This window comes from Ostrinia nubilalis, chromosome 5 (assembly GCF_963855985.1).
Source record: "Ostrinia nubilalis chromosome 5, ilOstNubi1.1, whole genome shotgun sequence".
Classification (NCBI taxonomy): Eukaryota; Metazoa; Arthropoda; class Insecta; order Lepidoptera; family Crambidae; genus Ostrinia; species Ostrinia nubilalis.
Window position 1 is genome coordinate 12,510,753 of NC_087092.1, and position 22,770 is coordinate 12,533,522.

General features: G+C 35.9%; 1 protein-coding gene across 5 annotated transcripts; it reads left to right on the forward strand.

Moving 5' to 3' along the window:
* Positions 1-1,583: 1,583 nt before the first annotated feature.
* On the forward strand, positions 1,584-22,536 carry LOC135071940 (glycine receptor subunit alpha-2-like). 5 transcript variants are annotated; one of them, XM_063965830.1, is made up of 10 exons: positions 1,584-1,818; positions 12,321-12,388; positions 13,658-13,725; positions 15,141-15,361; positions 16,151-16,233; positions 16,961-17,119; positions 18,430-18,628; positions 19,123-19,333; positions 20,019-20,129; positions 20,898-22,536. In XM_063965830.1, the coding sequence occupies exons 1-10, from the start codon at positions 1,727-1,729 to the stop codon at positions 21,108-21,110; spliced, it is 1,425 nt and encodes a 474-aa protein (XP_063821900.1). In that variant the 5' UTR covers positions 1,584-1,726; the 3' UTR covers positions 21,111-22,536. The 5 variants fall into 5 exon arrangements, with proteins under 5 accessions (XP_063821900.1, XP_063821901.1, XP_063821903.1 ...); XM_063965831.1 differs by having other exon boundaries at positions 16,961-17,092; XM_063965833.1 differs by lacking the exon at positions 20,898-22,536 and adding an exon at positions 20,276-20,889.
* Positions 22,537-22,770: the final 234 nt, after the last annotated feature.

The following is a 22,770-nucleotide window of genomic DNA, read 5'->3' on the forward strand; positions in this document are numbered from 1 at the left end:
AAATTGCAACAAAGTAGTGACATTGTATGTGTAAACAAACAATATCATCCATTATAGGCTCCAGCCATCAGTTTGGAGCAGAATCAGCGCAATAAAAAAGACGTCACTATTTTGTTGCAATTTCTTCCAAAACTTGCGCGCAAAAAGCAAATCTAGTATGTTAATCATCAAACTTCTAATGCTCGTAACTCAGTTCAGACTGAGTTTAGAGGTATACATGTCATAGTAAGTTTAGTTTATTACACTATTTTGTAACCAAAAAACATGGTTTGGTCGATGGCCGCGCGAAAAAAAAAAGACGCCAATTTCCGGCATTGTCTTTCAGGAACTCTACAGGCCACAAAATAAATGTGTTGGAATAGAGAAGATGTAAATATTGTTAATTTTCAGACTATAATCGATTCAGCGACCAAATCAAATGCTTGTCCTAGGCCTTTAAAGAGGCTTTTTCAAGTTACAATCAAGTATCTACTCGAGTACGACCTCATAACGGTAACAGGAAGGCGCTAGATGCAGGCCCCCACCAACCGGCCATTGTGAAAATCATTGGGGGAGGCCTATGTTCAGCAGTGGACGTCCTATGACTGAAATGATGATGATGATGAATCAAGTATCTTTCTTCAAGTGCCAAGGAGAAAACACTACTCTTTTTATTATTTGAAACTTTTATAATCATTAAGTATCATCATCATTATCAAGATTATAAGTACTCTGCAGTAATGCTAAATAAATATGTACCTATAATTATGTGAAAAGAAAAATGTCATGATGGTGTGTGTGTGTGTGATGTATCCTGCATATGAACTATACTCATGTCACTACAAAAGAAATCACTATAAGAGTTGTTAATGGGTCTCCTGTCTCATGAGGCTAAGTTCAGTAGAAATTAAATAAATTCGCGAATTGAGCACGCAACCACAGATGGCACGATCGATAAGTCGGCGAAATGTCGTTCGTGAATTATTATTACTTATTAGTAATTTGATTTACCTTAGTCTGAAATTTATTGATGAGTGCAAATCATTCTTAGAAATGACAAAGTTGAAATGCAACCTTCTCTTGATCATTAATATTAAACACAATCTTTAACTGCATTACTGAAAATATCATCACGACATATTTTTAACGTTCTTATAATTTCACGATTGTTTCAAATCGTCGTCTCATTTCTTTTGTTCATGAAGACATCGCAGTTTTATATTAGCCTCGGATATTTATAAAAGCTGTTTGTTTGAAGTTTAATCGCGTCTGTTATTTTGGGGAGCGAGTACATTTGCGAAGTCAAACCGTTGTCTAACGATTGGGCACGGCAGGCTGTCACGCGACCGCGACACGCCGTTCAACCCGCACTGGGATTCATTTTTACCAAGTCAACTATAATAATTAGGTGGCAGAAGATTTGTGTAGGTATATGAGTACGTGAGTGATCGCGTGTGTCCGCAGTAGACTGAACGCCGCGTACGCCGGTAGCGGTTGCGTAGTTTTTCTCGTGGCGCGTCACAGGGTGAGATCGGAAGCGAAGGTTGCGCCCGTGACCGCGCCCGCCGCGCCGCCGCCGCGCAGTGTCGCTCCGCGCTCGCTGCTCCTCGGACCTCGACCCGCGGGAGGTCGCGTCCTGCTGCGACGGTGAAGTGATGTGCGCGTAGCCGACGATGTGCCCCCGGCGAGTGAGTGTTGTGAGATGCACGCGAGGTGACCGCCCGCGCCGGCCCGCGCGACCGTAGCCATGTGGACTCTGCTGCTGCACACCCTGGCCCTTGTCGCTCTCGGCGGAGGGGCCACCTTCACCCCCAACAAGGAACTGCTCGAGTGCGCGAGGTTCGTTCAGCCTTATTTAAATTGATCACCGAATACTGTGCCCGCTGGGACTTCGAACGAGCTACGAAAATAATTTAGATGGGCACGCGAGACAGCCGTCTGGTTTACTGTAACAATTATTTTATCTGCGTCACTATTCCGAAGGCGAGAGTGTCTTTCTTTGTTTAAATATAGTGTCTGTTTTTGAGGCTAAGATATCTGATGAAGACATTAGCGAATGGAAAAGTTACAAGTCATTTTAACGTCTCAAGAAACCTTTGAATTAAATAGCAATAAAATAGTTTCTGTGTGGTTAGTAACTTATTTCCATAATTAGATAAAATACCTGAAACTTAACAAATAGTGCGATTAATGTAATCTTAATTGCTTTATCTAATGGACAATGAATATGGGCTTATAATATGCATTAGTAAGTATTTATAACGTGCATATCGGCGCTGATCTGGCAGGGCTGGTGTCTCCGCGGCCGCGCTCTTGGCAGCCGGCTCCGTTGTTGACATAAACACCGACACTGCATTATGCACACACAATAATATTCGCTTTTCACGAAGAAAAATCTGGTAGACAATCCAGAACAACTAGAAGTGATTTCAGTGGAACTATTTTCTTCGATTCTGATTTTTAATATTTTCTCTTACTTAAGTATTCCTGTGGTGTATAATAAACACACATAGTAGGTAGGTATTAATATCTACCAGCTTAGAACATTCAAATTACTAGTTTACTAAAACTCTATAAAGCGCTTCTCCGTTGTATTCACCACTAGCATACCCAACTAAGTTACCACTTAGTTACCTACAAACAAGAAGAGGAAATCATCCTGTGAAAAGCGAAGGGAAACCGCCATGTTTATTAGTTTTATCAACATTAACTCTGAAAAATAAATGCATGTAAAAAACAAACTTGGCAAACATTATGGAAATGCACGGCGGGATAATTTACCAGATGTCTAAAGATAAAAAAGTGTTATTTTCAAATATCGCAGACGCCGAGCGTCTAGATTATGTATGTAGGACATAGAAAGAAGCCAGAATTTAAAGCATTTCCTGTGCGAATACGAAAGGTAGTTCTAACCTGCTATCAGTTTCTATGAATGTTTTATTTGAAGATACGATTAGGTCATTTTGTTACAATTTACGTAAATTGGTACCTAATGCTCCATAGAAAAAATCCTACATTAGGTACTACCTACTGTTAGTAAAACATTAGGTGTAACGACAGACTCTTAAGTCTTACCTATTGGGAAGATAAGTAGACCCGTTATTCGTGGCTAAACCCCAGAACTTATTTCGAAAAAATACATGAGTGTTTCAGATCCTGACCATTAAATCGTATATTTTGGTTACTTATTTAATTCATTTGTTGTGCAGTCACATGTTTTATTTAGTGTGATGCAATCTGTGTGCCGGCTTATGAAACTTTCGTATCTGTTTGCTTGTCTACTCAAAAACTATAAATATTTAGTATATTTTGTATAATGTAGATCTTCAGATATAACTTTAGTACACTGGCACATACTTATTTTTCCCCCCATTAATCTCACTGAAAGCATAACAATTCCCATTAAAAAAATAACTTAAACGATTACCGATTTACCGCACTAAAGTCGTAGAGCTCCTGGCACGCTGCAAGCTTCACGGCCCTCGCATGTCAACGGGAACCAGTGCGATTTATAGCAAAAACAGAAACCATTTGCAGGTTGGATGACCCAAATTCCAAATTATTTTGAACACGTAGAATCAAAAACATATTTTTATTCTGTGTTCCTAAAATTAGACAGTCATAAAAGCTAATAATACATTCATAAAAATGTTGATAGAGTTTATACATTTAAAACACTATATTTATCTCAGATATTATTGATTTATGTTACACTATTGTTAGATTTAGGGCTAGGGCTGACAAAAAAATCTATACCTATTAAAAACTTTTGGATACGTACTATACCTAAAATATATTGCGTAGGTAATTCTGTCTACTCACTACATAATGTAAAGAATAGATGTCCCTAACTCTATGAAAACCGTGCCATGGCGTAATCAGATCGGCAAGCCTGATAGATTCATGATAAAAATTACATAGGTAAATGCAGCCGAATCCAAAATTCATTAGTTATAGAACCATGATGGCAATTTAATGTACAAAACCTCGGTCTTTACTCCAGCCATTAGATCGCTACAATAAGGATCAACCAATAAATCTGAAGCTAACTCATAGTAAACAATCCCCGACTTAGTCAACAATAGATTCTAAAGCGGCCGACCGAATTTAACCCCGTTTATCACGCTATTTGCGTCACTGATACCCTAAATATACCTAGTGGTTGTAACAGTGACAACTGAAATAGCTGGTCCGAATACTCGGTGCAGCTGCGTCTGACGGTTGCATAATGCACGCATGCACGGCGTACCGACTTGACGTGTAGTGACGTGGGTCCACATAATTCAACTATTTAGACCTGAAGGTGAGGGAATAAAACTCTCAATGATAGGTATTCTACATTCCGTATCCGTATGCCATCGTCCGGGCGTGGCTATACGTCAATTGAGACCTCGAGTCGAGACGACAAACGTTCATATCAGCTGTTGATCAGAAGTTCACGTTTTTTACTTTTTCCTTTGACAGCATTTTGTTTTGTTGAAATAAGTGTATGTAAACAGTGCATCAATTAGGCCACTTTAATAAAATAAAATAAAAAATATAATTATATCTCATACATTTAGGATGTAAGTAGGATATGACAACGACAGTATTGGAATAATCCAACACTCAAAGCGACGACATCCCTTGGTACTGTAAAAGGTGTTATTAGTCAAACATCTTAGGCCCAGAACAGACGGTGAAACGCAACTGCAACGAAACTGCAACTGCTAAGGTAGTTACTTTTGAGTTGCATCTAAGTTTCTGCCATAGCGTCTGTTGAGAGACCACACATGACGCGACCAGTTTGATACTTTCAGTTTCAGTTTCATTCATCAGAATCATCACAAAGTTGTAGTTTCGTTGCAGTTACGTTTCACCGTCTGTTCTGGGCCTTACTCGTATCATGTGATCAGTGTCATATGTGATCATTACACAAGTCATATTCTGACCGGAGATGACTTTGTATAATGATATATCGCTCATACAATAAGCATATATTTCGAGTGTTACCCCGCACTTGTTGTAAATTAGCATTTGTAAGAAAAATAATTGCGGCAAAAAAGTAAACAATCAAAAGATGATTGGCATTTCTGCTAGAGTTGTGTGATAAACATTGAAGTACACGTTTTTACATGAAAAACTTCATAATATCTTCTGACTTGAACAAAATATGAAAGAAAACAAACATAATTTCAGTTAAAAACATGCAATATTGGATTTCAATTGGTTTGATGAGCAGAGAAAAGAGGTTTTACTTCGGACTAGCAACTCGGATAACTTTAACTTTCAGGATCAATGGAATCAAAATTTGATCACCTATGCACGAGTAGATGGCAGTCACCGTACCAGCGCTCTACCATTATTATACTATGGCTATACAATGCTAATAATACTAGTCTACCGAAACAACAAATAAACAATCAAAATTACTGTTTTATAGATGCAAAGCGCTCCTAAATTCACTATGAAAACGATTACAGTTCAATCTACAAGAGATTTTCTGATCAAAATATTTTTTCTTTACTTCACATAAAATAAATAAATTACGATCTTCAGTGCTATTTAAAAAATCTTTTTGACATAGATTATCTAAAATAGCAACAGAAGCGTGGGAAAGTTCTTTAACCTATGCGTATTAAATAAATCAATTGATAATTTCGAGGGCTATGGAAGTGTCGTCCCAGAAATTTGGCAGACTTTGGCACATCTCCAATGGATCATCATCTCGGTGTGAGCCAGCCGCAAATGGCTATGTATAAACACACGAATCTGTGTGTAAATAACCTCTGTAATGATATAATTGTGAACGTATTCTGAACAGATTATTATGCCATTATATCTCGTTAAATACACACACGTAATAAACGTTCAGCTTGATATTTTGAGCGGGAGGTAAAGGTAAACACCCAATTATGATGCCGCTTCCTTGTGATGTTTTCAAATCAACATGTGACAGTCCTCTAATCATGGGTAACAATTTTACCTCGCATGTAATTACTTTGTGTCTCTGTTATGGTAGATTTTCAAACTTACTCGTGCCATATAAGGATTTGCCACACTGGATACGTTCTGCAGTCTGCGGTCAAATCAACTAAACTCGGCCCGCATCATTATGATCAGTGTGGCATTAAGAAATACTCAACATGAAAAAACTAAAGAAATTACACGAAGAAAAATAAACTAGGATTTTTAAAAGCGTTGATCTAATTTGTATCTCGTCTAGACGATCAGACAACTTCAATTATTCTTAATTCCCAGTAATTATGACTTGATATAAAAGATCGGTTCCAAAAAAAAACATGTTTCTGAAAATAAAAGCTCGACTCAAAGACGAGGAAAAGTGGCATAAAGTGGCAATAATTTAGGATGCAAATAAAAATGTGTCTGGTCCCTGTCTGTCACGGAATAGCAGTTTGCAACGGCTATAAAAGCCAGGATACTTTGTGGCTTTTACACATATTTTCAGGTTTTATATTTCCACTATCACATTGCGTAGAGTAAACACGACTGAAACTCTTGCAAGCTCGTCACAACAACAGTGTTTATTGTCCGAATCCGCTTGTTCTCAACGAGACTGACTCTTGTTTTCTAGTGTATAATAGTTGTGCGCTTCATAATATTGTAGTTGTAGGTTTTTATTGTCCGTAGACACTTAAAAATTATCAAAGGACTAACAACGTCTAGAACTATGGCTCTATCTGCTTTGCTTTTCTGAATAAGTCATGAGTTGTATCTGATCAGTGTTGTGGGCTTATCAGTTGTCGTTATTTTACGTTTAAATTTTATTCAAATTAATTTAAAAAAGACAATTCATCGTTACTCCTTTAATAAATAATTCATTAAATTTGTATTTTCTTTATAGCTAAGTTTAGTTTTAAACAAATTACCTTTCAGTAAGTTAAGTAGCAAATAAATCATAACCATATCGCTAACAAGAAAGTTGCCTTGAACTCATTTAAAATTGTAGTACCCTAAATAGCAATATAAAAATGTATGTAAATATTGCCAAGGGTGTCGGAATATTAAGGTCATGAAAAATACAACAGGAAACGTTTACACTCCATAATGATTGCGTAAGGAAATACGATAAACGTCTGATTATTCTGCAGTATGGAAAGTGCGTGTACCGGAAACTGAAAGAATTACTGTGACTGTTCTTCGTCAGTCGCGTGTAGCCGTCCTTCCGCCTATAGCCGGGGCTGTGAATCAGCGGAGCTTTTCTGCAGATAGCTTTCAGTTAAGCTGAATTCCATTTTGCAAACTTCAGTGAAATCAGATGAATTCCATTTGCAAGCTTCGCAAGCCGGTATATGGCCCCTGAAAATTATTGAACTTGTATAAAAGTAGATAAATACTTACGAATACTAATTCTACCTGTCGCCGAAGAGTTAGGTTTTTCGGGCGTAAAATATGTGTCTATTTCGTTGGCACGTTTGTATCATTTTTGCCTGAAGCAGAGAGAGATAGACAAATTCTACATTTGTTGCCTCTTTAACTACCCTTGCGCGATAAATACATAAGGAAGTTCATTTTGATCCTTAAATATGGTATGTAGTCACTTGGGCTTAAAATGTCGCGGAGTTCTCCGCTGTATTGCAGCCACGTCTTTACATAATAAATCCTAAGCTGATTTACTGCATTTATACTGCGGGTGTTGTCATTTAACTACAACTAGAAAACACAAGGCATTTGTTGAAATTAAAATTTCTAAATCCTCTAGAATCTAGATAGGCAAATTCAATTACTTCGTGAATAAAAAAGGTGTGTAAAACTCAAAAAGCACGAATCACTATTATTAGTACGATAACTCATGTTAAACAGAAAAGAAATCGACAAAGGTAACTGAAAAGTGTAATCCTATATGTTCCTTTAATTATTTATTACAAGTCTCATGTTTGTCCTGATAGCACTTCTGCCGATATTGCATTGTTAGTAAGAAGTATGTATTTTGATAAGAACCTAACAAAAATATTATGTGAATAAGTGGATATTTGAAACTAAATTACTTATAGGGTTGGCTCGATTGAAAATAGAATTTATTAAAATTAAGGAACAAAATCTATATATAAAATTATGGTTGACCTTGGCCTCATTTTACTAGGAAAAATATGGAATCTCAAATCACGTCGCGGTAAAATTCGCCCAAGTATTTATAACTTTTGACTGGATTATAATTTCATTAGGTATGTACATACATATGTATATCTAAGCTAAGCTACAAGTAGTGTTTTTAATTTTTTCCTATAAATAAAATTATTCTAGTTAATACACATTGACGTCTAACAATGCAACCTTGAAAATAAATTATTCAAACGAACTGAAATCGCGGAAACTGTGGTGTTATTTCGGAATCATACAATGTTAGTTAAATAGGGTAATAATTAGTTTACTAGTGCATATGAATGACCTAGAGCGATAAAAACATAAGCATATAGAGTTGCCTTATGACAAAAGTTCGTGCCACGCCAAGACATGCGATTTTTAACCAAGTTCTTAATTGCATACGACTTATAGTAAAAGTCACGTGTAAGCTAGGGATGGACGAAGCTGTCGATAGCTAAACTGTATTAATATTAAAAAAAGAAAAATAATGTAGAGACGACAGCACATAGGTAATCACAAAGTTTTTATCGTATTTATAGTTACTATTTAGCTACCTACAGATTAGCTAATAATACAACCAATCTTACTAAATAGAGTTACTATTTACAATTTAAAACTGTCTGGGAAAGTTTTATTTTAATAGGTGATAGATCAACATTGATACCTGCAACTACAAAGCAGTGAATAGCTTACACAATGGATTATAATAGTTCAGAACCCCACAAATTCTAAACGGAACAAAACTCCTCTTCACTAACTTTCATTTCGATATCGTTGTTACTTTTAAACATCCCTAGACCCAGCACAAGGTTAATATGAACTTGATGCAGCCCCATTAGTTGCAAACGAAGTCATTATTTATACAATATATTAACCCAAGACCAAGTATAGTAATGTAATTACGTATATAGGCATTTTTACAGTGACGTAGACGTTTAATAGGCCGTGCAAAATTCAGCAGGCCCAAAACTTGCGTGGAAACATTTACTTTCAGTTTTCTGTTTATAAATAAACTTTATAGCTATTTAGATCTGCCATGACATACTTTCCTTACCTATTTCATACGTAGGTCCAAAAAGAGTAACATTTTACTTCTAAATACTGAAATGATCAGGGGTGATTGCGGTCAAATACCTGCCTTGTTCTGTATAAAAAAAAAATCGTGAATTCATGCCACAATAGAAAATTCCGTGATAAAGCTGAAAAATAGCTTCGTGAAATAATAATAATAATATGGATGGAATGAATGAGAATGCTAGCCAGGTTGAATGGCAGCTGATAGCACAGTGACGAGACCGGGATGAATGGAAGACAGTGTGTCGACCCCAGATAGTGCCAAGATCCCAGACGAATTAATTGGGAGCAGGACGTGAAAATGATGACCTACATGTTATTACATAACTATACTAGGTGCATAATGCGTATGTGTAATGTAGGACGTAGGTACTGCTCTACGTTTCAGGAGGAACTACACGATTTATTTATTATATTATTATTAAAATGGTTGCCATTTATTTATTTTTCTAATTATTGCTTATTGGCAACATATTTTACAAAACCTGCAAGTGTGTAGGTACTTTTGGAGGATGACAGATGATACATCTTGCGAATAGGCTATCAGAGAATATAGTCCAGAATTCCAGCCATCTGCTAGTGCTCAAACTGGCCCTAGGATAAAATAAATCAGAGGTTTAGATGGATGTTGAGTTTGGTTTCAAGTTTTGACCATCAATTTAAAATACGCAAATAAGTACGTCTAAATACTATACCAAATTGTGAAATTTTTCGCATTTTCCTTTTATCTTGAGGTTACTCTTACTTAATTTAAACACAAAAAATACTACATGCTGTTTTTTGCTCTTATCGGTAACTTTGTTAGTAATGTTTAATTTGTTACCCCTGTTTTTACATACAACATACCTACTTCTCCGTTGCGTGTTAAACCAGAAGTTTATAAGGTTTCATTTCATTAACATGACCTAAAAATACCAAGTGTTGATGCGTAAAGTAAACCAATATTATGTAATTTAAAGAGGAGCATATAACTGTTATGTAAAGAATTGTTTTGCTTCCATTATAATGGTTGTATGATGAAATGTTTATTGGTGTAACGAGATGTTTACTCGTATCACAAAAATATCTAAAAACACAATATTATATCTACCTACGTGCTTGCAATTTTTGTTTGTACCAACTTCGAAGATTATGAACGTCTGAAAAAAATAATTTGATTCTTAATTAGTTATGAAGATTAGTAATTTTACTAATGCAACCTTCTTCTACTTCAAAAGAGTAGGTACATATTTTTATCATTAAAACTTTATTTACTATTATTAAATACTTCTAATCGTAGATAGTAAACGTATTTCCAGCGCTGAGCCTTGCTTAGGCTTGGCCCTAATCCGTTCAGATCTTCACCTTGCTGTAATTGTATTACCGGCGCATGCACATGTTGACCTATGTGAACCTACTTAGTAGTGCACTTCCGTATGTTTTATATGTTGACACTTTGATAAATGTTTTAAGTTTCTTGAGTGATCAAAAACTATAAGAGGGAGTGACACCTAGCCCTAGAACAACTTACAGTGATGATGATGTGCTGACATTAGCATAGGATAGCGTGCTAGAGATATTAACTCTGGGTAGCACCAAAATCAAAAATATTTTATTTAGTTTTAACCAATATGTTGGCACTAATGATCGTCAAAAATAATAGTAAAAAATAATACTAAAAAGGTAGCCCTCCCATCCACCATCCATACAAGCGTCAAAAGTCTGTCAAACTCCACACAACACTGGTTATTGTTATAGTGAAGATTAAAGTAAGAAGTGTAACTCGGCCTTAGAGTAACTTTTGGCTTTCTTTAGGGATGTATTTCAATCATCGATGTTAAGTTTATGAGTGTAAATGGTCAAGTAATCTATATTTTACACAATAAGATTACTAAGAAAACACTGCATGTCAATTAATGCTCATTTTAATTTTAAACACCTCATGCAAGTGTTCCCTGAACTGATAACATCTGACAGCTGAGGTAATTAATCACCTGAGTTTAATCGAACTTGCACTCATAAAACTTTTTACTTGTAAAAATACTTTAACGTTCCTTTAAATACTGAAATTCTTGAAGAATAAATGCAATGCAATTTGTTTTAAGTTCTAAATTGTTTGTCATATCAAAAACTAAAATGTATTATGGGCATATTTATAATTTATCAAAATGTTGATAACCTAAGTCCTTAAGGAAAATAAATCATAGGTATATCACTAAAGAAATGGGGCATTACACGATATCCACTTTAACCTTTCTAAGATTACACACAAGTAGACGACATGGGGTGTGTTGGACAATTAATACGGCGAAATAGAGGCCATTAACAGAATTAGTCGATGTTTACAACTGCGATGAACCAGACCCTAATCCCACAAATCATATCATATTATTTTATGATGTAACTAGCGACCGCCCGCGACTTCGTACGCGTGGATCCCGTTTTACCCGCTTCATCTATCTTACGCGGTTAAGATTTTTTCATACAAATGTTTTTTCCCGCTTACTCCCGTTCCCGTGGGAATTTTGCAATATCCTGTTGTAACTAAGCTTTAAGTTTACTAAGGTACCTGCATGCCAAATTTCAAGCGTCTAACTTAAGCGGTTTAGATTTTTCATACAAAAGGATTTTCCCGCTAATTCCCGTTCCCGTGGGAATTCCTAAGTATACTATAACCTGCCCAGGAGTATGAAGAATAATTGTACCAAGTTTCGTTAAAAAACGTCGAGTAGTTTTTGTTTCTATAAGGAACATACAGACAGACTGACAGACAAAAATTGCATACTGATTGCATTTTTGGCATCAGTATCGATCACTTATCACCCCCTGATAGTTATTTTGAAAATATATTTCATGTACAGAATTGACCTCTCTACAGATTTATTATAAGTATAGATAAGTATACTTACCCTTATGAGTTAAGTAATTACAATAAAATAATAAAGCATTCAAATTACAATGACATGTGCTGTTGTAATATAATTAAAACCTAATTCCAAACTTAGCAGAGCAAAGCATTCGAACCCGCCAATTTAGCTAAAACTAAACTAAATATCTAGTCCAATTAGTTAGACCAACTAACTATTCGCTAGTAAGCCTCAAAAACAGACCAAGTAATTTGAATAATCATGAAATAACTCTATACATATTTCAGTCGTTTTGTTTCAGTTCATAGTAATCTGATAAATCTTAACTTTTTTCAGCCAGATCCTGTACATGGACCAGCATATCTACCAGATACCAACAAACTACAATAGGAACATTCCGCCTGGTAAGTGCCTACTTAATTTAAATAATGTAGAGCCCCAAAGTCTATAAATATGCTGAGAAAGCTCCTAAAAATATTTTCATTTGTATAGTTACAGTTACACCAGGTACAAAAATGATTTGAAACTTGAATAGTTCTAATTTTCATTTTGATCATTACAATACGAATACGATTCTAACTAAACCAATTTAATAGTAGGACTTCGCGGAAGCAATTTTAGTAAAGGCTTCATTTTGTGAATCCATATTAGACAGACACTTTAAAATGGAGAGGGAAAAAACGCATTCAGTAATTTGTTTATAGGTAGGTAGAGGCATAGTCATATTGTCAAATTAAGGAAAAAATTCTGAGAATGGAAATGGAAATTATCTTAATAATTACCTTTCAGTGTAAAAAGTAGTAACCAGTTATAACTTTGTTTCCTTTGTTTTACACGAGGCGAAGTAAATATCATAATATACAGTTATCGTGTATTCGCTAGATCTGCGGACATAATAAATGATATACGGTCTAGATCCAAAGATAATCCTGTTTCAAAGGCGGGTTGTATCAAAACAGGGTCTGTTGCTAAAAATATCGGCCTATTTTTGACCGAAGATCAACTGTGGCTGATATAACCACTATCCACTTAGATGCGGATGTTAGTCAGCGAATCGCCGAGGTTGACGAGCGGTCATTAGTCAAGCTATCCCTCCTTGACAGGTTTTATGTAAACGGACCGTTTCAAAATAATTTTAGATATCGAAAGCTGTGCTTGACCTACACATAAACGTTTATATGACATAGATAGATGCACTCTCTCTAGATCAATTAAGTAATTTTTAGTTGATTGCTTAAATATGCAAGGGTGCTGTACGACAAAAGAACTATAAAATTGTATACCTAGTAGGTATGTATCTAGTATACCAGGATTAATTAAGGTTTATAGACTTTCAGCAAGTCTTTTTAAGTGTCAGTCAACACAGTTCATCCAAGACATGATCGTGAAAATACTAATTATAATTTTAAATATACAGAATTGAATTAACATTTACTGTAGCTAAAAGAGTGGAAATTTGTAAGCGATTTGCCTTCATTTCGCTGTCTTAGCTTCTAAAACTTTGTAAATAAACATGCATATTATGGGTGGGTGGGCAAAGTGAACATAAATTCCGCCAAGGAGGCACCGGCGATGTCTCCGAGTAACCACAGTAAAATTAGATATCATTACTTGTATTTCGCTATAGTTTATCATAATTCGAGGAAATTGAAAGAAATGTCGTTGTGTTTCAGGGAAAAACACCACCGTGTACATAGGTGTGAACGTCAACAGGGTGTCCGGAGTTGATGAGAACAAAGGGGTATGTAGGTATCCATTTATTTGTACAACTTTATACTAGCGTAAATTGTTCATTACATAAATATATTTTTTTAACCATTCAGCCTGTTAAATGATGAAATGAGTTGTTTCATGATACATTTGCTGATAACTGGACAAGAGTAGGTAGGTATTTAAAGTTTAAATGCGTTTTTTTTTACCAGTAGCTAAGTCAAATTGCCTCATTATGTTATAACATGATAATTATAGCCTTATTGAAAAAGACGAAACATTACTCGTAAGTGATGGAAATTATCACAATCAAAAAAGTCTGTCTTAAAAAATTTTCATTTCAAAACAAAAGTTCGTGCCATTTTCTTTGACTGAAGCATGAAAGGGAAATTATGAATCGCAAATTCCAACTGCCACGAAACTCCTAAAAAAGTTTTTGGAACTACTATAGCCACAATGTGGTAGCTGTTTATTATTGGACAGGCCATTTATTTCTGTATTTGTTTTGCTTCGGTATAATTTTATTTTTATATTTTTATGGTTTCAAAGTGTCAATAGAAGACGGTGAATAGGTAAACAAAGGGGACAAACGAAAATACACGGCATAGTAAACGTTTTCGCAGTAAAGCTAACATGCTTAGGTTCATAGTAGAAAACCACCTCTGGAAAAAGGATTTTATCTTCTGACACATACGAGTAAGAGATTAAGTTTTTACGAAATACGTTTCATTATTAAAATAATCATAATAGAGACTGTCCTACGCAAAATAAATGGCAAAATATCGTTGCCCCAGAAACTGTTGAGGTCGCCCCAAAATATGACGACGCTCATTTGAAATGCCAACCACGACCTGAAAACAATAACTACTTAGCAAAAGTCAGGTTTACGAGCTTTTCAAGCAGTGATTTAGGTCAATTTTAGTGTCCCGAGTACTATAATACAAAATCAGAGACGGGAACCCATATACATATAGATTTACCTTAATCATGAATCTCGATATGGGTGAGCTTTATCACTGGTGTTTGCTTAACTTTTAATAAAATATGACTGTCATTGTCTTACAGGCCAGAAACAAATAACTTCTATTATGTAGTTTGAGAGGTATACTAAAAGAACTGATCCAATAAAACTATTACGAAACTTTTCAAATGTGACATACTCGTACATATTAGTTTTCCTCAACAAAACTTGAGCACGTCGATAAATCTTGTTACACTGGTAAAACATGTAACAAGCAAAGACACGAGTAAAACAAAAACTTGACGAAAGTTAATGCAAAACATGAATAGATAGATACTCAATATTCAACATGTTTATTGCTTCCAACTAACTTAACAACATGAGTTTCCACCGAACCATATGTTGCTACGAGACTACGACTGAAACTCTACAAACGATTCTAGTTCTTAAATTGGAATACAGTTAACTGAATTTCCAATTTCCAGGAGATAACATTGGACATTTTCCTGCAAGTATCATGGGAGGAGCATCGGTTACACATTCCGAAGAACACGCCGTTCATCGACCTGCCATGGGAGTACCGGCAGCTGATCTGGACGCCGGACCTGTACATCTGGCAGCTGCAGACCATGAGGATCCTCTCCGTGCTCCAGGAGATGGCGTCACTTAGGCTGTATTCCAATGGCACCGTCTCAGTCAGTATTGGGTTCGTCTGTTTTTCTTATTAATTAATTTATCAAGCTGTTTACTCACGAATATGTTTTCTATAACATGGAAATTGATGTTGATTTGTAGAGTCTCAAGAAGACATTGATTTAGTTAACATTCATTTTTAAACGATGGCGATAATTCTGATGTCAGGTATCAATATATTATGTATATTAAGATGTTTTTGTATCTGACATCATCTCGAGTAAAAAATAAAGCAACGATTTGGCTTATCAAATTTCGTGTATTTTGACAAACCGTAACTAATGTTGTTGCCGTTAAACGCAAGTATTGTGTAACAATCCCAACTATCCCAACTATCCCAACTAATATTATAAATGCGAAAGTAACTCTGTCTGTCTGTCTGTCTGTTACGCTTTCCCGCTTAAACCTCGCAACCGATTTCGATGAAATTTGGCAGGGACATAGTTTGAGTCCCGGGAATGGACATAGGATAGTTTTTATCCCGGTTTTTGAAACAGGGACGCGCGCGATAAAGTTTTTCTGTGACAGACAAAATTCCACGCGGGCGAAGCCGCGGGCAGAAAGCTAGTACATTATAAATCCAATCTGAACTGTATGTACAATGTTCACTATTTGTTTTGGCAACTTACAACGCACTAATTTTAAACGCTGGTTGGCTCTACGAAGACACATAAAATTTACCGCGGTTCTCAATTAGATTTAACAAAAGATTAACGGTTTACTCGAGTGTATAACGACTAAGTAGAGGATTTACGAGCAAATTACAACGCATTGAGATGTGACTGTGCGCTTTTGTTCTCAGTGCTACCATCACAATCAAGTGCGAGATGGACTTCGTTCTGTATCCATTGGACGTGCAGAATTGTGCAATAGACTTCAGTAGTTGTGAGTATTTTCAGATCTTTCTGATTTTAACACAATAGTTTCTCACTCAGAAAATCGAACTGTGAAATCAAATTTTTTACATCTTATATGTTATCTAGGTATTTCCTCCACGAAACGATATTGACTCGATTACGTGTTAGCTTTTCTTCACCCCTAATAGTTCTCAAACAATAATTGAACTCTACCGAATCGGAAGCGAAATCTAATAGCACTCGTGTCTACATCCGCTAATGTTATTATGTGAGAAATTGCGTCCCTAATGATTCCAATAACGGGGTGGTTTAAATATAAACAACTTTTATGCAGACAGTGTCTTCATCAATCAACTCATGTAGACTACCTTGTATTCTACTTCAGTCTTACAAAAGTAATTCTTACTATCCCACTTGCTACTTAATACTTTCCTAGGACTAAAAGATCGCTTATATCTATCCAGGATTACTTTATTACAGAGGAGTAAATGCGATTGTAATATTTATTACCCATAATAATCTGTCCTCGTAAATCAAATCCAAATTCGAATAATACAGTTATTCTTGGAGATTGGTAAAAATATCAATTTTAGACTCGTCTGCTCTCAAGCTGACAGACCTTCGTCTAGACAATGCCACAGCTGACGCAACTCCAACAATAGTTTTCATGAAGAAGTAACCATCTGCATCGCATAAACCATTTTATTATCACAGACATCACAGTCATAATGATGTTTAATGGTATCTCTTTTTAGATAAGTACACAACACAAGACGTTCGGTTCGAGTGGCGTGACGTGGCGTCGTGGTTGGGCCTGGGTCTGATTAGCGAGCAACGCAGCCACTTCCGACTCCCCAAATACGTTGTGACGTTCGTCACGGACAAAAGTAAACATATTCGCAATTTTGGTGAAGGTAAATGTATATTTATTGCTTTGCGCTTCTGTTTGCGCCTGAACTAACTGTGTCCACTAACGCTATGCGTTGTGCTACGCTCGCATGCCGCCCGCTTGGCCCGGATGAGGTAGGAAATTAGGAATAACTGAGATACTAAGCAACCCTGAACAGTAGGTACTTTAAATTTAATATTTTTCATAAAATAACGATATTTTATACCATTGCCGATTCTAAAATTAGTAATTAGCGCTACTCTATATTTTATGCTACTAAACTAATTCATAACATTTGAGTCGTAGAGCTATGAATCTAAATAATAAATGAATTCAAATAATTTGAATTAATCAAAAGCGAAGGGAGTTATGTTTATTTTGAACGCGTTACTTTCATCCAACAAAATAACTTCTTTATAATTTTACTATTAATTTGTTTAGATTTCAAAATTTTAGAACAGCGTCCGAGCCGAGCATTTCCTTGTTTGTAAGTGTGTGGTTTTATATTTGTATTTAGTCTAAAACGCATTGTGAATGTCTTTAATTTTATGATGTTTTTAACTAGAAATTGTATTGTTGTCGTCGTCGTTTTTATCATTGTGTAGAGTAGTTAGGTATAATTTTTTTTTATAAGATGTAGAGCATCTTTGACACCTTATACATATCTAAATTACATAAAATATTAATTAAACACATAAATATTAGTTTTAAAATAGAGAAGACTATTCATCAAAGTATTTAGTGTTGATTGGTATCTTTTTGTAGGAATAATTTTGCCATTTTCTAAGTAGCTAATTTGAAGATAGTTTATGTAGAGTTGGACTGCATGGAAATTTTATGTGTTTGTTGATGTTTAGTGCAAGCTAAGATTCTTGTTATGACCATGACAATTAGAGTAGGCGCACACCGTTGATTTTTAGTTGGCCGATAGTTGTGCCCGATTTTAATTTGTATGAAGAATCGGCCAAATCGAATCGGCGTAGTGTGCGCACTCCCATAGATGCCCATTTGCCCATACTGATCAACTGCCCGACTAAAACTACCGACGAAAAATCAACGGTGTGCGCCTACTCTTAATCTGCATGGTACAGTCAGCATCAAATAGTTCGTGACACCCAAAGTAGCCAAAAAGTTAGTAACACGTCTTTGTTGCAATCGGAATAAGGTTGTATCATCAACTTTTTGGCCATTTTAGGTGTCACGAACTATTTGACGCTGACTGCACAAGTTGAATTGACAACAACATTTAAAAAAATCTTATGGAGACAAGAATCTTAGCGACACTTTAAACATTGTATTTTCCAGTTCCTTATTAACCCTTTATGCTGATTCCAGGCGAGCACTCAGCAGCTCGTCTGCAAATCAAACTATCCAGAGAGCTCCGGAGCTATCTCCTGGAGAGCTACCTGCCTTCCTCCCTGTTCGTGATCATCTCCTGGGGCAGCTTTTGCGTCATCCCGGAGATCGTGCCGGGTCGAATGGTGCTGTTAGTGACCACGCTGCTCTCGCTGGTCACGATGTTTGACACAGTCAGGTAATTTGATAAAGAACATCTTAGCCCTTAGCCCTCAGTGCTTCCTCTTTTCAGAATCGGTACTTAAACTAGCTACGCTACGATACTGTCATCGTTAAATAGATCGCAACACCCAAAGTGGCCAAAAAAATACAACACAACCTTACTCCAATTGTAACAAAGATTGCTAAAAAGCTTTTTGGCTACTTTGAGTGTTACGAACTAGTTGACGCTGACTGTACCTACTATTGTCATTGTCGCCACAATGTTCGTTGGTCTTCTGTTACCGACGAACGACTTAAGTGTTGGTTACACTTTACAAATCAGTAATAATATTTCTATCATATGTTTCTTCAATTTCAACTATGCTTTAAAAATCTGAATTTTACCTTTCGCTAATATCCGTGTGCATCCAAGTGCATTTTACGAAGATTCTCTCCGCTATCTCCATGAATTTTATGCCCAAAGAAGTAATACAATCTCATGGAAAAATAAAACAGCTTACCAATTTCCAGCACAAATTCTCCAGATGCACTCGAGCTGAAGTGCATAGAAGTTTGGCTGATCTCGTGCACTTTGTTCGTGTTCTTCGCACTCCTGGAGTACTTCGTTGTGCTGTTTGGAATCCGGTACGACAAGAACTGGAGCAGGCGACGGCAGGACCTGAGAAGAGCGGCCTCAGCCGCCCAGCTCGCGCCGCCGCCCTTACATATCAACCATTCACAGGTAAAGGACTGTCCTCTAGAGCATTCTAGCAGTGTACAGAATAATTTGACCCTGTGTTGATAAGTACTTAATACCAAACCAAGCTAGATGCTAGAGAGTAGACCGATTTTATGGTCCGAAAAAGGCACATTAGGAGAACTTAGAGTATTAGAGTCATATTACTTCTTAATCAAGATACTTAAATGTACTTTACTCGTATTCGGTATACAATAAGCGTGGCCTAGCAACTAGTTTGAAATGTAAATTGTAACTTTATTATTTTAACCACTTTTACTTACCTACACTTTTAGGCATCTTTTATAATGTTACATACAGAAGTCTCTAGGCAATCTTTTTACATAGGTAGGTACATACCACTGGGTAGGTAGACTTTTAGGTAGTTTAGTTTTTTTAAATCAGCAATTTATAAATGCTTTCTGCTTTTCACTATCACTATTAAGTATAAGTTTTATACGAATACTTGACTAATTATCATTGTGTATTTCAGTGTTTTGTAATTTTGTTTCCAAATCCTTATCATTTTCAGGTGGTGTCAACGTGGCTAAACATTAATCGAGGCCATGTTAATTTATAAGTTTATTGTTGTTGCGATTGCACAAGAATAAGTTATAATCAGTTAGCCAGTGTCACATAATTTGACGGTTGTCCCTGCGGTCAGCCCATAAAAATACATTTCTTTTCACAGAGGTTAAGCACCCCTGTGACGGGTACACCGCAAGGCGGTGTCTTCTCCCCGCAACTAAGCGTCGAGGACGAAGGCCTAAAACAACAGTTCTCCCACCAGACCATCCAAAGGGTAGGTACAAAACACAAGCGCCACGAGCCTTCAGCTTGAGCAAATTATGTACCTAACCTTGTACGGTGTTGTTCTTTGCACGTATAATAACATAGGTTAACACGTACGCGTGGTATGATCATTAAAATTAGGACACAAATTTTTAGTCGTCCCACTCGGGAAAAAGGAATTGGAGACAAAATAAGGTTGGATGTGAAACAAGGTCTGTTAGCAAGGTAAAGACGATATCAAACTGAACACTGCACTGTGTGGCTAGCGCTAAACGCAGTCGTTGGTACACTTTAAGTAAAAGGTAGGCAAAATTAGAAAAGCTAAAGCATGTAGGTTAAAAATTTATGAATCACTTGAGTAGATTGTAGACAAGTATAATAAATTGGACGAGGCATGTTATTGTTCACGTGTCCATAATGTTCTGAATCATTCGACCGACCAAATTAAACAGCAAGTAACTTATCTGCGATTGAATTTGAAAATCTTCAGGACTGGTTTATAATGACCAAGTCGCTTTATTCAGAATAGGGTTGGTCTAGACCTTGTTAAATGTGATGTGCTGAAAATAGTTGTACAAGTATGTAGGTAATTGGTTAAAGAAAATTGAATGTGTGCACAGCTTAAGCGCATGTCAGCCGACAATCGTGCGTGTGTGAAGTAATCGTAGTTCGTTTGTGTCTAGGTTATTTTAGTCTAGAAATTAGATATTGCTTTAGTACGGCGTAATTGTTGATTTATGTTGATTATCATGTTATTTTATGGTGTTTAAATTTTTAGGATTCCCCCATTTTGGAGGCAATGGCCAGTGGTGATCGGCCGACTGGCGCCATGGCGCGTATGTCGGCGATGGTGTATGACGGCGTCATGTTCTGTGGCGCCCAACATGGTACACTAGACCGTATCGCCCTTATTCTATTCCCAGTAGGTTTCTTCCTTTTCAATATCATCTACTGGACAACATACCTCAGTGAAGCGTCACGAGATAAATAAGTGCCGGAGAAGTTCCTGTGAATGTGACTTATACTTTGCAATATCACAGACGAGATGTGATTATAGTGCCTCAGACTTTGTAATATATTTATGTAAATATTAGACAATTGCTAGTCTACTTACGGATAGTAGTGTGACCCTTTGAGCGTTATTAATTATTTATAAGAAATCATCAAGTATTTAGATTTAAAAGAAAAAAGCACATGCTGTGTCTACATCAGCAACAAGATCGTGTGAACAACGCTTTACCAAACCGAAAGTTGCTACGTTTGTCGCTGATGGGCATGGAATAAGTACCATGTAATAATCACGATACCTTAACATTTATGGGACTTACCAATGCTTTGGCCATACCTATGGAATAAGGACAGATTTACTAATATGATTACCTAGGCTATGGTTTAACACTAAATTCAAAACTTATTAAAGTTTCAATATCTAAATCTAGCGTACCTACCTACTGGCTAACATATCAGAACGAAAATGTGATAAATATTTTATTTGATTATTTTCGTATTTTAAAATTACACAAATTGTTATTACAATACCTACCTAATTAGTAGGCTGAGTGGGACCATAACTGAGCTTGGTATATTTAAAAATATTAACTCAAAAGGTGCCTTTTCTTTTAAAATGTTTATTTTAAAATATCTATTGTGAATTTTAATGTTCGACGTAAACATTTACTCATCAATTAAGATGTGTGATGTCGTTTACTGTACTAGGTACATTTTATTACCAACTTTATATCATGGTAACAGACCCCATAGTGATTATTAATAAATACCTAAATGGTTAAGCTTTTAAAATTAAATAATTAAAATACAAACGCCTTCATAGTTCTAAGATCAGTTCATTAAATATAAGATTTTGAAATGTAGTGCTTATTTTGCAATCACATTTCTATAAAATGTAATTCCTTTGATAATAAGTGATAGAAAACTTTAAAAAATTATGTCATAGGCGAATTACTTCTATGAGAAATGTAATTATTGAAAGCATTATCAAGCCATCGGCCCATATTACAGAAAGAGACTCAAAACTCGTTTTAAGCAGATCCAAGATCCGTTGAATTTAAGTGAATAAGAGCAAACACTAAAAAGCTCCAGATTAAAACTAGTTTTAGTTAGTTTCGTACCTAATCAAGCCTTAAATTACTACTCCAGTGATTGTCCTTTTGAGTGATTTCAGTACCTCTAGCACGAAAAATTACGTCTTCGAATCGTTTGCGTATTCGACAAAATTCGATACCCAGCCTTCGAATTCAACGATAACGTGACGATATCGATTGTAAAAAATAATTTCGTGCTATCATTTTCCATACTTAGTTTCACGTCACGTTCACAGGGGCGCTGTTTATGTTTTCATACTAAATCTTTTGATGGCGATTCGAATACGCAAACAATTCGAAATTCGAAGTCAAAAGTTTTTGCAAGTCGCTATGGATCGTTCAAAGAATAGATCAATATTATGGGCCTTTAATAATAAGGAAAAGTGGCTCAAACGGTTATCTAGAACTTTACCGCAATAATATTCAGAAGGATCGTGTTATTTATTAATTATGTAATTAGATTACGACTAACAGTATCTGATCCCAAGACGATTTAGTATCTCATACATTTATGTTTACATCTAATTTTAGGAACTAATACGTAAATTT